Source organism: Micropterus salmoides, unplaced genomic scaffold (genome assembly GCF_014851395.1).
Source record: "Micropterus salmoides isolate LMB-PRFRI ecotype aquatic unplaced genomic scaffold, ASM1485139v1 Ms_hic_scaffold_3, whole genome shotgun sequence".
Taxonomy (NCBI): domain Eukaryota; kingdom Metazoa; phylum Chordata; class Actinopteri; order Centrarchiformes; family Centrarchidae; genus Micropterus; species Micropterus salmoides.
In genome coordinates, this window is record NW_024042261.1 from 22258984 (window position 1) to 22271019 (window position 12036).

At 43.8% G+C, this 12036-nt stretch overlaps 1 protein-coding gene across 5 annotated transcripts in view; it reads right to left on the minus strand.

Moving 5' to 3' along the window:
• Positions 1-12036, minus strand: part of elna (elastin a) — a 68836-nt gene that overhangs the window by 10756 nt on the left and 46044 nt on the right. For all 5 annotated transcript variants that reach the window (XM_038694280.1, XM_038694276.1, XM_038694278.1 and 2 more), the window contains 12 exons: positions 11857-11889; positions 10604-10720; positions 10477-10512; positions 10064-10099; positions 8906-8908; positions 8774-8800; positions 8647-8661; positions 8523-8549; positions 8133-8159; positions 7910-7957; positions 5888-5944; positions 5722-5802 (listed from right to left, as the gene is read on the minus strand). In XM_038694280.1, the coding sequence (XP_038550208.1) occupies positions 5722-5802; positions 5888-5944; positions 7910-7957; positions 8133-8159; positions 8523-8549; positions 8647-8661; positions 8774-8800; positions 8906-8908; positions 10064-10099; positions 10477-10512; positions 10604-10720; positions 11857-11889 (507 nt within the window). The remainder of the gene's footprint in view (positions 1-5721; positions 5803-5887; positions 5945-7909; positions 7958-8132; positions 8160-8522; positions 8550-8646; positions 8662-8773; positions 8801-8905; positions 8909-10063; positions 10100-10476; positions 10513-10603; positions 10721-11856; positions 11890-12036) is intronic.

The following is a 12036-nucleotide window of genomic DNA, read 5'->3' on the forward strand; positions in this document are numbered from 1 at the left end:
CTTAGAAACAGCTGTAGAACCAGATATATGTTTAGACTGTTTTGCTTCCCTCAACCTTTACCAACTAACTTCAATAATTTCTTCATCTAAACCATCAACCTGCCTCTTAGACCCCATCCCGACTAGGTTGCTTAAAGAAGTTTTACCCTTAGTCAGCACTTCTATACTAGATATGATCAATCTATCTTTATCAACAGGCTATGTACCACAGTACTTTAAAGTAGCTGTAATTAAACCTCTTCTGAAAAAGCCCAAACTTGATCCGGATGTTTTAGCCAACTATAGACCTATATCTATCCATTTCTCTCTAAGGTCCTGGAGAAAGCAGTTGCTAAACAGCTGTGTGACTTTCTACAGAGCAATAGTTTATTTGAGGATTTTCGGTCAGGATTTAGAGCTCATCATAGCACAGAGACAGCACTGGTGAAAATTACTAATGACCTCCTCATTGCATCTGACAAAGGACTTGTTTCTGTACTGGTTTTATTAGATCTTAGTGCTGCATTTGATACCATTGACCATCAGATCCTATTGCAGAGACTGGAACATTTCACTGGCATTAAAGGAACCGCTCTAAGCTGGTTTAAGTCCTATTTATCAGATCGATTTCAGTTTGTACATGTTAACGATGAGTCCTCCATGCATGCCAAAGTTAGTCATGGAGTTCCACAAGGATCTGTCCTCTGACCAATCCTCTTGACTTTATATATGCTTCCGTTAGGCAAAATTATCAGGAAATGTTCTATAAACTTTCATTGTTATGCAGATGATTCTCAGTTATATCTATCGATCAAACCAGATGAAACTCATCAGTTAGCTAAACTTCAAATGTGCCTTCAGGATGTTAAAACCTGGATGACCTGTAATTTTCTAATGTTAAACTCAGATAAAACTGAAGTTATTGTTCTGGGGCCTAAGCACCTCCGTGACGCATTATTTAAAGATACAGTTTCCCTTGATGGCATCGCCCTGGCCTCCAGCACCACTGTGACGAATCTTGGAGTTCTCATTCATAGCATTCGTTTCGATGTCTTACTATGGGATGCACCTCCCCGCAAATTCCTCAGAAGCATTTATCTCATTACGCCAGTCCTGATTGGCTGGTGATCATGGTCTCTGCGTCTAGTGGACCCACCTACCCTTAAATAGCTTACGCTAAAACGCAGACACCATTCAAACACCTCTTCTCGCTTCGGTGCATATCTCGATCTGTCGTACGGGCTAGCTAGCTTAACTGTCCACAGATAAGAGCTGACATCTCAGTCGCCGGGCACTAGCTGCCTTCGACACGCTTCGACTCTTCGGTCTCACCACAGACCGGAGCATTACCCGCCAAGCTGTTTCACGGTAAGGTACGTGTTAGCACACCAGCTAATACGACGTTCTTCTTAATTAGCACTCCAGCTATCGAAGATGGACACTAATCCCCCTCACACCAGAGGAGACGGTGATCCAGGGGCTCGGCTCTGCCACTGCGGGAATAAAATTTCGAGCAGGGACACACACCAGGTCTGCTCTTCCTGCCTCGGGCTGGAACACGCCCGCTTGGCCATTGAAGCCCCCGGTTCATGCAGGCACTGCGCCTGCATCACCCTGAAGAGTCTTCGACGATGGCTAGCACGCCAAGCTAGCTTTAGTTCCGGAGTGCGATTCCGGAGCTTTCCCGCCCCCCCCCCCGACTCCCCGCTGTGGCGTGCAGTGCCAGAGAGGCACCGGCAAACAATAAGCGGTTCGGCAGCCTCACCGCTCCCGAGGAGAGCTACGGCTCCCTTCAGGATGCGGGACGCTGCCAACTCCGTCGGTGCACAAACACCTCGCGCATGCGCAGTGTCGACCAGGGGTCACGCTCGCACCCCGCCGCTAGATGGCCCCATAACGGCATTATTGACGTTGCGCAGTGGGGAAGACACACCGGGGGCTGCCACCCCTCTCTCGCTGATGAGGGAAAGGTGGGCGGCGCTCACGACTTCGGCCTGAGTGCTGAGAATGATATCAAGGGGTTACAGGCTTCAATTCGCTGTCCCAGGCTCAGGGGGAGTCAGCTTGTATTCTACAGGAGGAAAATGTCTCGCTGTTAGAAAAGAGAGCGATATGTGTAGTGCCTCCCGAACGAAGTCAGAGCGGTTTTTACTTCAGCGGTGGTCCAGCCGACTCCAGCTCCTCGTGTCCGGTCCATGGTCCGAAGCCCAGCTGTCCAGTCGGTGGTCAGACCAACTCCAGCTCCTCGTGTCCGGTCCTTGGTCAGCGGCCCAGCTGTCCAGCCGGTGGTCAGACCGACTCCAGCTCCTCGTGTCCGGTCCATGGTCAGCGGCCCAGCAGTCTTGGCCCTGCTCTGCCACTGGAGACCCAAGGCTCCCTACGCCAGTCCCCGGCCCGACCTTTGGAGAAGCCTCGCCTTCTTCGGCCTCTGGTGGGTCCCTTCCGTCATCTGCAACCCCTGCCCGGCCTCCAGAGAGGTCTCGCCTTCGCCGCCGGCCCCCTGCCCGGCCTCCAGAGAGGTCTTGCCTTCGCCGCCGGCCTTCGGGGAGGATTCGCCACCTTTGCAGGTCCCCCGCTTGGCCTCCAGTGGGTTTCCAGCCTCTTTGTTGGCCTTCCTGCCGTCCCCCTGAACTGTGCACGGCCTCCAGGGCCGTACTCCGGGACAGCCACCTGAACTCTGTGGACCCTGCTGGTCTTCCCGCCCAGTTGGGTCGTCCTCCCAGGCGACCTCCTGAACATTGTTGCTTCCCTGATCTCCCCGGCCTGTTAGGTCACCCCCCCGGGCGACCTCCTGAACTCTGTTTTCCCTCTGCTCTGCACGGCCGTCTGGGTCGCCCTCCGGGACAACCTCCCGAACAGTTTTGCCCCCTTGATTTGGCCGGCCTCATGAGTCGCCCCCGGGGAGACTTCCTGAACTTTTTTGTCCCCCTGGCCTGCTCAGACGACCTTCCGAACTCTGTTGCCTTCTTGCCCTCTGGCTGCATGCTTGAGGATCCCCTGTCTGGCCCCAAACTGTGTTTCCCCCCCGGTCTGCTTGGACTGTTGGACAGGGGGTGCCCTTGGGCGTCGTCCTGTCACGGAAGGTGGTCACCACGGACGCAAGTTTGTCGGGCTGGGGAGGAACACACGAGGGCCGGTCTGTGAGGGGCGCCTGGAGCGAAAATCTCCGGCGCACGCACATAAATTACCTGGAGCTTTTGGCAGTGTTTCTTACCTGGAGGCGTTTTCTTCCGTTTCTCAGCGGGCATCATGTCCTGGTGAGGATGGACAATACGACTACGGTAGCGTATATAAACCGTCAGGGGGGGTTGCATTCCCATCAGTTGCACGTGCTGGCACGCAAACTGATATTATGGAGCAGCAAGAGTCTCCTGTCTCTGAGGGCGACACATGTCCCCGGGTTTCTGAACCTGGCCGCGGACCTGCTGTCCAGGGGCGTACCACTATACGGCAACTGGGCTCTGCACCCAGCCATTGTAAGGCAAGTGTGGTCGCGTTATGGCCGGGCCGAGGTGGACCTGTTCGCTTCGAGAGTCAATGCGCAGTGTCCGCTGTTTTTCTCAATACTCAATCCAGATGCGCCTCTTGGCGTGGATGCTCCGCCAGGCCTACGGGCTCACTCAACTCGTGGCTGCATCCTGGGCCCTGTTTAAGGGGGTCCCTATCCAGGACATTTGTGCGGTGGCGAGGTGGTCCTCGCCCCTCACCTTTGCCCGGTTTTATAAACTGGATGTCTCGGCTCAGAGTGTGGCGCATGCAGTGCTGAGCACAGGGCCTTCGCTGGAACAGAGTGCTGCTTCCTGAGAGCCGGTGGTTGTTGAGATAAGCTTGTCTGGCAATTCGGGAGTCTCCATATCCCATAGTGATACATCGAAATGAATGCTATGAATGAGAACTTTAGGTTACTTGCGTAACCCCGGTTCTCAGAGTAGCATGAGTGAGATGTCTCACCAGACAGCCCTTCTTGCTGGGGCGAAGCGAGAAGAGGTGTTTATTTTGAATGGTGTCTGCGTTGTAGCGTAAGCTATTTAAGGGTAGGTGGGTCCACTAGATGCAGACACTACGATCACCAGCCAATCAGGATTGGCGTAATGAGATAAATGCTTCTGAGGAATACGCGGGGAGGCGCATCCCATAGTGAGACATCTCACTCATGCTACTCTGAGAACCGGGGTTACGCAAGTAACCTAAAGTTATCTTTGATCAGGACATGTTGTTTAAGTCTCGCATTAAGCAAAATTCAAGGACCGCCTTTTTTCACCTACGTAATATTGCGAAAATCAGGATCATCCTGTCTAAAAATTTTGCAGAAAAACTAGTCCATGCGTTTGTTACTTCTAGGCTGGATTACTGCAATTCCTTATTATCAGGCTGCTCGAAAAAGTCCATTAAGACTCTTCAGCTGATCCAGAATGCTGCAGCACGTGTTCTGACACGAACCAGGAAAAGAGATCATATTTCTCCTGTCTTAGCTTCTCTGCATTGGCTTCCTGTAAAATCCAGAATATAATTTAAAATCAATCTTCTTACCTACAAAGCTCTTAATGGTCAGGCACCATCTTATCTTAAAGAGCTCATAGTACCTTACTACCCCACCAGAGCACTGCGCTCCCAGAATGCAGGGTTACTTGTGGTTCCTAGAGTCTCCAAAAGTAGACTAGGAGCCAGAGCGTTCAGCTATCAAGCTCCTCTCCAGTGGAACCAGGTTCCAGTTTGGGTTCAGGAGGCAGACACCATCTCCACATTTAAGAGTAGGCTTAAGACTTTCCTCTTTGATAAAGCTTATAGTTAGGGCTGGCTCAGCTGAGTCCTGAACCATCCCTTAGTTATGCTGCTATAGGCCTAGACTGCTGGGGGATTTCCTATGATGTACTGAGCTCCTCTCTCCTCTACTTTCTCTCCCTCTATATGCAACCTCATCCCATTATTGCATGTTACTAACACAACTTCTCCCCTTTCCGGTAGTCTTGTGCTTTCTCGTCCCTCTCCTCTCTCCTCCTATCACTTCCTGCAGGTGTTTCTGGCTCTGGAGCTGTGGAGTCTGGATCTGTGGCTGTGGGTCACCTGCTGCCCCCGTGTTCCTGCTCGACACCCTCTGCTACAACAACTATTGTTACTAGTCCTATTGTTATTATTGTTATTATAATCATTAACATTACGATTGTTATCATTAACACTACTATACATATCTATACCATTTTTCATTTAGTCTATAGCAACATTACCTTTACTGTCTGTACCTCTGTGTGTGTATATTGTGTAGGCTGCCTCCATCCCCTCTCTCTCCTTCCATCCCTCTCTCTCTCTCCTTCACCCCCAACCGGTCGAGGCAGATGGCCGCCCACCCTGAGCCATGGTTCTACTCGAGGTTTCTGCCTCTTAAAAGGAAGTTTTTCCTTGCCTCTGTCACCTAGTGCTTGCTCTTGGTGGGAATTGTTGGGCTTCTGTAAATAACATCACAGAGTATGATCTAGACCTGCTCTTTTATGAAAAGCGCTGTGAGATAACTGTTGTTGTGATTTGGCGCTATATAAATAAAATTGAATTGAATTGAATTGTTGTCTGTTGTCCTTTCCACAGATTTATGACAAAACCGATGCTCCTCAAAGGTCACTACACAGAATGATGTTTTCCACCAACAAAAATATAATGTTTGTTGTTTTAAGCATCTATTTGTCCCAGACACATCTTCAGAGAAATTTTGAAAAAAATCATTGTCAGCCATTTACCTACAGTACATACCTGGAGGTTTCAAAGGCTTCGCTGCAGGCAACGTTCCAGCTCCAGGTCCAACTCCAGTGCCGGTACCAACACCATAAGGGACTAAAGCACAGAATGGATAGATGTATTAGTCACTGCAATAAACACTAACTCTATACATGTTAAAAAGAAAATATAGGGAACTTGCCTCCATAGGATCCACCAATAGGATATCCACCTGCTCCTGGACCAAAACCTGCTCCACCTTTGGAGTTAAGTGTTTGAAGATTGGTGTCAGAAGTCAGAAGATTTAACAGAAGATTTGTTACTATTCTGGCACATGCTGGCTTTATCCTCTCCAGCTACATCTTACTATTACGATGAGCTTCAATGACTTCTAAAAAAAACCTCACTTCCAACCATTCCAGAGAAATATTTCTTATTACAGAGATGAATAAAAAAAAAAAACTCTTCTCAGGAAAAGCCAGAGACACAAAAATGAATCTGGTTTTGCCTGAAAGAAGAATGTTATATAGCTTTTAACATCTACTATCGACTGTTGTGAAGTCCCCATTTAGTAAATCTTTCCCGCTCAGTTCAACTCTGCCTCTATTTATTTTTAGATTTCAGACTGATACGTGATTTTTAAGACTGATACCAATTTTGATATTTGAATTTTTCTGATATATAGATCAATATTCTTTTTTCCCCTTCTTTTCAGAAACACCTAACATGAACAAAGATTATTCTTACCATTTGTTAGAACAGAATAGAATAGAATAGAAAAACTTTATTAATCTCAAATGGGGTAACACAATTGACACCAGCTCACATCACACAACATACACTATATATATGTAGTAATGAAACTTCACCAAGATACCTTGACATAATGCAGTTAAATTTTTTTTATTGTTATAAATAGTTCTTTGAACAAAGGTACAGCTGATTATGTCTGTTTATTGCTGTGTTTTGTGGTGGATTAGTGCCATATTGTGAACAGGGGAGTTGCAGAGTGCCCTCTGGTGGACAAACAAGGCAACAACAACACTCATAACATGATTAGTCTCTCTGTTTCTTTTTTAATTGCCATAAATCGGCTATTATAAATATTGATACCAATTTATCTGCAATCAGCTCATATCAGCCTATAATATCGGAATGCCGATTTATCAATTGGGCTGTAATTTTTATCAAATCCATGATGAAACTCATAGTGTATGCAACATTTATTGTGACTTTATCTTTTTCCCACACTGTGCGTTTTTCACATGACTTGGTTTGTTTCATTGTCTTATATTTATGTTCTGGCAGATGAACAAATTTCCAACTCAGGGACAATAAGATTAATATTGATATTTGACTGAGTCAGACTATATGAAATGCAAGAAAAACACCTCGGACTTGGTCTCATGTCCATCACAGGTAAAATAGTGCAGAATAGCAAAAGCTACCTAAAACTGCAAACCTGCAGATGCACAAAAGTGATGACTGTTCAGTCTATCTGAGGTATAATTGGTTAGAGAAAAGCCTGATGCAGCTTTTCCCTATACTGTATGTATCAACTGCTGTGTTTATCGATTCAAGTTTGAATCATTAACCCAGTGGACAGAATATGCACGGTAAGATAAATACAGACCAATGTGGGAAAAACGTAGTCTATAACATTGAATAGGATCCTAAAAAGTGTATTGATAACTGAAACTGACGAGGCTTGACAGAGCTGCTGTGTGTGTGATATTTTAGAAAGAGCTCCCAAAGACAGAGGAGGAAGTGACAGCAGTAGTGAAGTTACCATGCAACCATTCAGTCTTGTAACTACAATACCCTTTGATGTATATTTATATAATTTTTAAACTCTTATAAATATAAATCTAGATGTTTAAATGTGGGTAGATGTTTGCAAGCACTGGGTTGGGTTAGGTAGTCTTCAGTCACACCTCCGTGCCCTGCTTCTGCTACAGAGTCACACAGATAAGTGAAGTTTATTTTATGCTAAAACTGAATATTCATAATATGTATAATTGATTTGATGATGATTTTGTGGAAAAGGAATGAACAAGATCAACTTAATGAATGGTTCATGCACTGTGGGCGAAATAAGGAGGTTGTGTTGCAATATGTTAGCCTATACATTATTCTTCAAATTAATCACGATTTACAGTAACAAGATTTAACAGGATGAACAAAGTTTTGTGTCCTTTTGAGGGTAAATTTTAGCCATCTTTACCTGGAATGAATGGTTTAGGTGCTTTGCCACCTGTGCCAACACCAACACCTGAAAACAGCAGTATTTAGTATTACAGTCAGCTGTAGTCTTTGTCTCCACCATGTGGCCAGATGGATTATTATGGACTATTACCACATTAAGTTTCAATAACAGAACATACTGTAGCTCAAGGGCTAAAAACCATGTTAAGTTCTTAAATAAATAAAAGGATAAGTTGGCCTACCTCCAGGTTGTTGGACTCCAGTTGCAACTAAAGGAGAGAAGAGACTAATACATGAACTATCTAACATTTCATATTGCAAAGCAGGTTAACTAATTAATACAAATGAGCCAGAAGACAAAAAAAACTTATAAATAAGTAAAACACAACACAGAAATAAAGCCTCTTTAAACTGTTGGGGAAAAAGCAAAGCTTGTCAAAAGGAAAAAATCTTATTCTGTTATAAGTCAAAAGGAAAACTTACTATTATGAAACAGATTTTTTACATATAGTAATTGATTTATTGTAATAATCTGTTTACATTTGTTTATTCTGGCTTTTGTTCAAGTATGAAACTCACATAACCAAGTGAACAATGAGGTTATCAAAAGTGTGCATTTGATCTGCTCTTACCTCCAGAGGGTGCAACACCTACTCCTCCTGTGACATAAATAAACAACGTAGTAAGTGTTGTCACATATGATAGATTGTTGAGTATTCTTTGGTATGTTTCAACAAAATAGAATTACATATTTACCTACACTGGTGCCACCTGCAAAATAAAAAACGTGTTATCAAATTATGCTATCTACGTATCTAAGTATTTAATCAGTACAACGATTAAATAAAAAGCAATACCATATAATTTAAATAGTACCACTTACCACTAGGCTGAATAATTCCCCCCAAATCTGTCAAAACAGTCAGAAATGAAGTAGGTTAAAACAGGTTGAGGCATACCGTAGAATGAAATGAAGTACTGTAACTGCAATGATATGAATTTTTTTTTAACCCACCGCCTGTTTTCACACATCCACCACAAGAGTACAAAGTGCAAAAGAGAATAAAAAAGCAAAATTAGTTAGATTGTCTTTTAAAATGTTAAATTTAAATAGTTTGTCTGTTTGGTTCAATAACGATACTTAAAAAACACAGTTGCTGTAAATTTGCCAAATTTCACATGTTGAAATAGGAAGGGAAGGGAGAAACAAACAAGGAACAAGACATACTCCTTTTAAAACAATATAAAAACAAACAACAAAATCGTGTCAAGACAGCAGACAAAACAGCAATCTACTGACACAGTTCAGAGTGAGCTGTTAGTAAAAAAGGAAACAACAAGTGCTGCTGAGAAAAAGAGACAACCTGTGGCCAAACTGACATAATATGGGGGCATGGCAGGGACCAGACGGGCTACATCAACTTCACTTTCAGCACTACATGAAGCCCGGCATTTAAGGAGCTATATATGTAAATGTTCTGTCTGTCTGACAGACCACACAATGTTGGTGGCAAAAAACACCAGATTTACTTATTAGATCTTGTGTAACGTTGAAAGAAGTAATTGTCGCCTGTCTTTACAGTCCCAAAATGAAGCAGAACACTACTTAGTAAATTCATTTAAGTATGTTAAAGATAGTTTTTTTTACAGTATTTGAGAAGATGAACAACTCTCTTAAAGTGTCTTGGGTCTTAAAGTCCCATGCTGTAATTCCAGGTCAAATAAATGATGAGTATATCGTATAATAAAATACATGTAGATGTAAACAAACAGATAAATATAGTAGAGAAGGCTGCTGGGAATCCCATACAGAATTGATCAAAAACATTAGCAGGTTCCAAAAGTGGTGGGACTACCATTTTCTTTATACTTAAGCTAATGATACACAGAGCAACTTTTAGAGCAATGTTCCTGGGCAATGCTGTCATCAGCGGTAATGAGTAAAGATTATTACTGTAATCCCCCCACCCTGCTGCTATCCGTTCAAAACATAGTCGGACATAGTCTAGATGCAGAAACATTGATGTAAACCAGCAAAACACTTATTTAGAAAAGAAAATATGTCTCGCCCCATACTATATCAGAGTAGCAACTCAACTACAATTTGATTGATATTAATTATACCACAGGTGTCCCTTTCTGAGCAAGGGTTTCATGCAAAGAGCAATCTTACTGGTCTGTGGGACCTCTGCGGTAATAGGCGTGGGCTCTGCCAAAAGACAACAGGTTCCGGTTTCATTCATTGTAGGTGCGGAGTGAGAAAGACTCGAAAAGGCAGAAGCTGTAAGGTGGACCTTAATACTGCCACAGCTGGGAGGCTGTAAGCCAGAGGGGGTCAATTGCTTGTAGCACTACAAACAACATGTGAGCTTTGTGGACAGGAAATGGATGATGAAAATGTGGGGGTAAATGATGCCACATAACCGGTGCACCCCAAGTTAGAGTGTAATGCCAAATATAAGTGAAAAATGGGGCTTCTCCCTCTTCCTCCCCTATGCTGTATATAGCTAATGCAAAAACATATGTGTGTGAATGTGTGTACAGAAAAGGCACTGGGAAATACAGAGTATTGTCATTTCACTGTACCTGGTCGGGGGGTTACAACAGGACCTCCATCCTTTGCTGTAAAAGCAATAAAAAGATCAATGCATCAATGCAAAATGTATAAAAAGACTCTTCTACGAAAATAAGAAACTGTATTTTATCGCTTTACCTGGTTTTCCAGCAACACCTGTACCACCTGGTACCGCAACAGCAGAGCCATCTGGAACACCACTGACAGGTGTAAGTGAAGTAGCTCCTGGCACGCCAAGTCCTACTCCAGTGACCCCTGCGAGAGGCACACACGAGGTCAGCAAATTGACAGCACTGATATCTGCTCCATTACAATACAAACATCTTCTGTCTCTCACTAAAATGCAAACAATATTGGCTCACATGCATCTGACTCTTGCCTCTCTAGAGACTCTATTGTGGACTTCGAGGACTTGAACTCTTCTTTTGATGAAGTGACAACACCAACAGAACAATAAAAGCATCAGTGTGATTTTTTAGTGGTTGAATATCCCTGCAAAATAGCAAGTCTAGATGGGAGCCCTTGATCTTTGATTGTCAGGGACTAACCCTATAATCTGGTGTTTACTCTTATTTAGAAACATGGCCTGTATGTCTAAGGTACAGTAATTCATGTTTGTGAATGGGAAGAGTACACCAAACTATCAAAAGGCGTAATTTATCAGCAGCTGAGAATCAGCACCATAAATTGGTGGAGAGGTTTACATTGGGAATAACTCCTGATCACTCAAGGCAAATTTGTCCGACAAGGCTTGACAGAGTTAAGTCAGGTGAGATTCTGACTAAGAGATATTCCAAAACCCATTTGAAATGGCGACTAGTAGTGTGGCCGAGATCCTCTCTTGGGATCCAGGCCTGGGATGGGAGCTTGCTGATGAGTGCCTGATTACCAAGCCTACACCAATGGGGTCCAGTCATGATCAAACACAAAGGGAAGACATGATGCCACCACCATGTGGTCCAACAACATGCTATGACGGATGTTAGTGTCAGGTACACGTTGTAGGTGGATGGCAGAGGCCCTGGCATGCTCACCCCAGGATATGAAAACTAGCACTGGAGAAACAGACATGATTGTGAGGAACAGCCTGCCTGATCTGAACCTGAATTGTGTCTTGTTATTGAACTACTGTGTTAGTCATGGACTGTCCATAACAGAAGAGGATAAGGTCGTTTGTAAGTGAAAGGCTCAAAGGCATTGCCTCCTCTGGAAAGCTTATGCCGCATAGTGCTGCATAAGGCTCTGGACAATTGTTTGCTTTCAGGAGGAGCAATGAATGATTCCATCCAACAGTGGACATTGGTCTATTGTACTGTCACTGTCAAATCGTTATTGGAATGTAAATATTTTTGTATTGTAAATGATTAGAATAGTTTAAAGATTATCCTTACCATATTTTGGTGGTTTCACACCGCCTGGATATCCTGCATAAAAACATACCCATATTAATATCTTCATCATGACACTTAACTTTGTCTCTTTGTCAGATATCACATAAATTCTGAAATAAATAATAGTGAGTATGACATTGGTAAAATAACTGTACTTTCACTCTCTTTTCATAAACACGC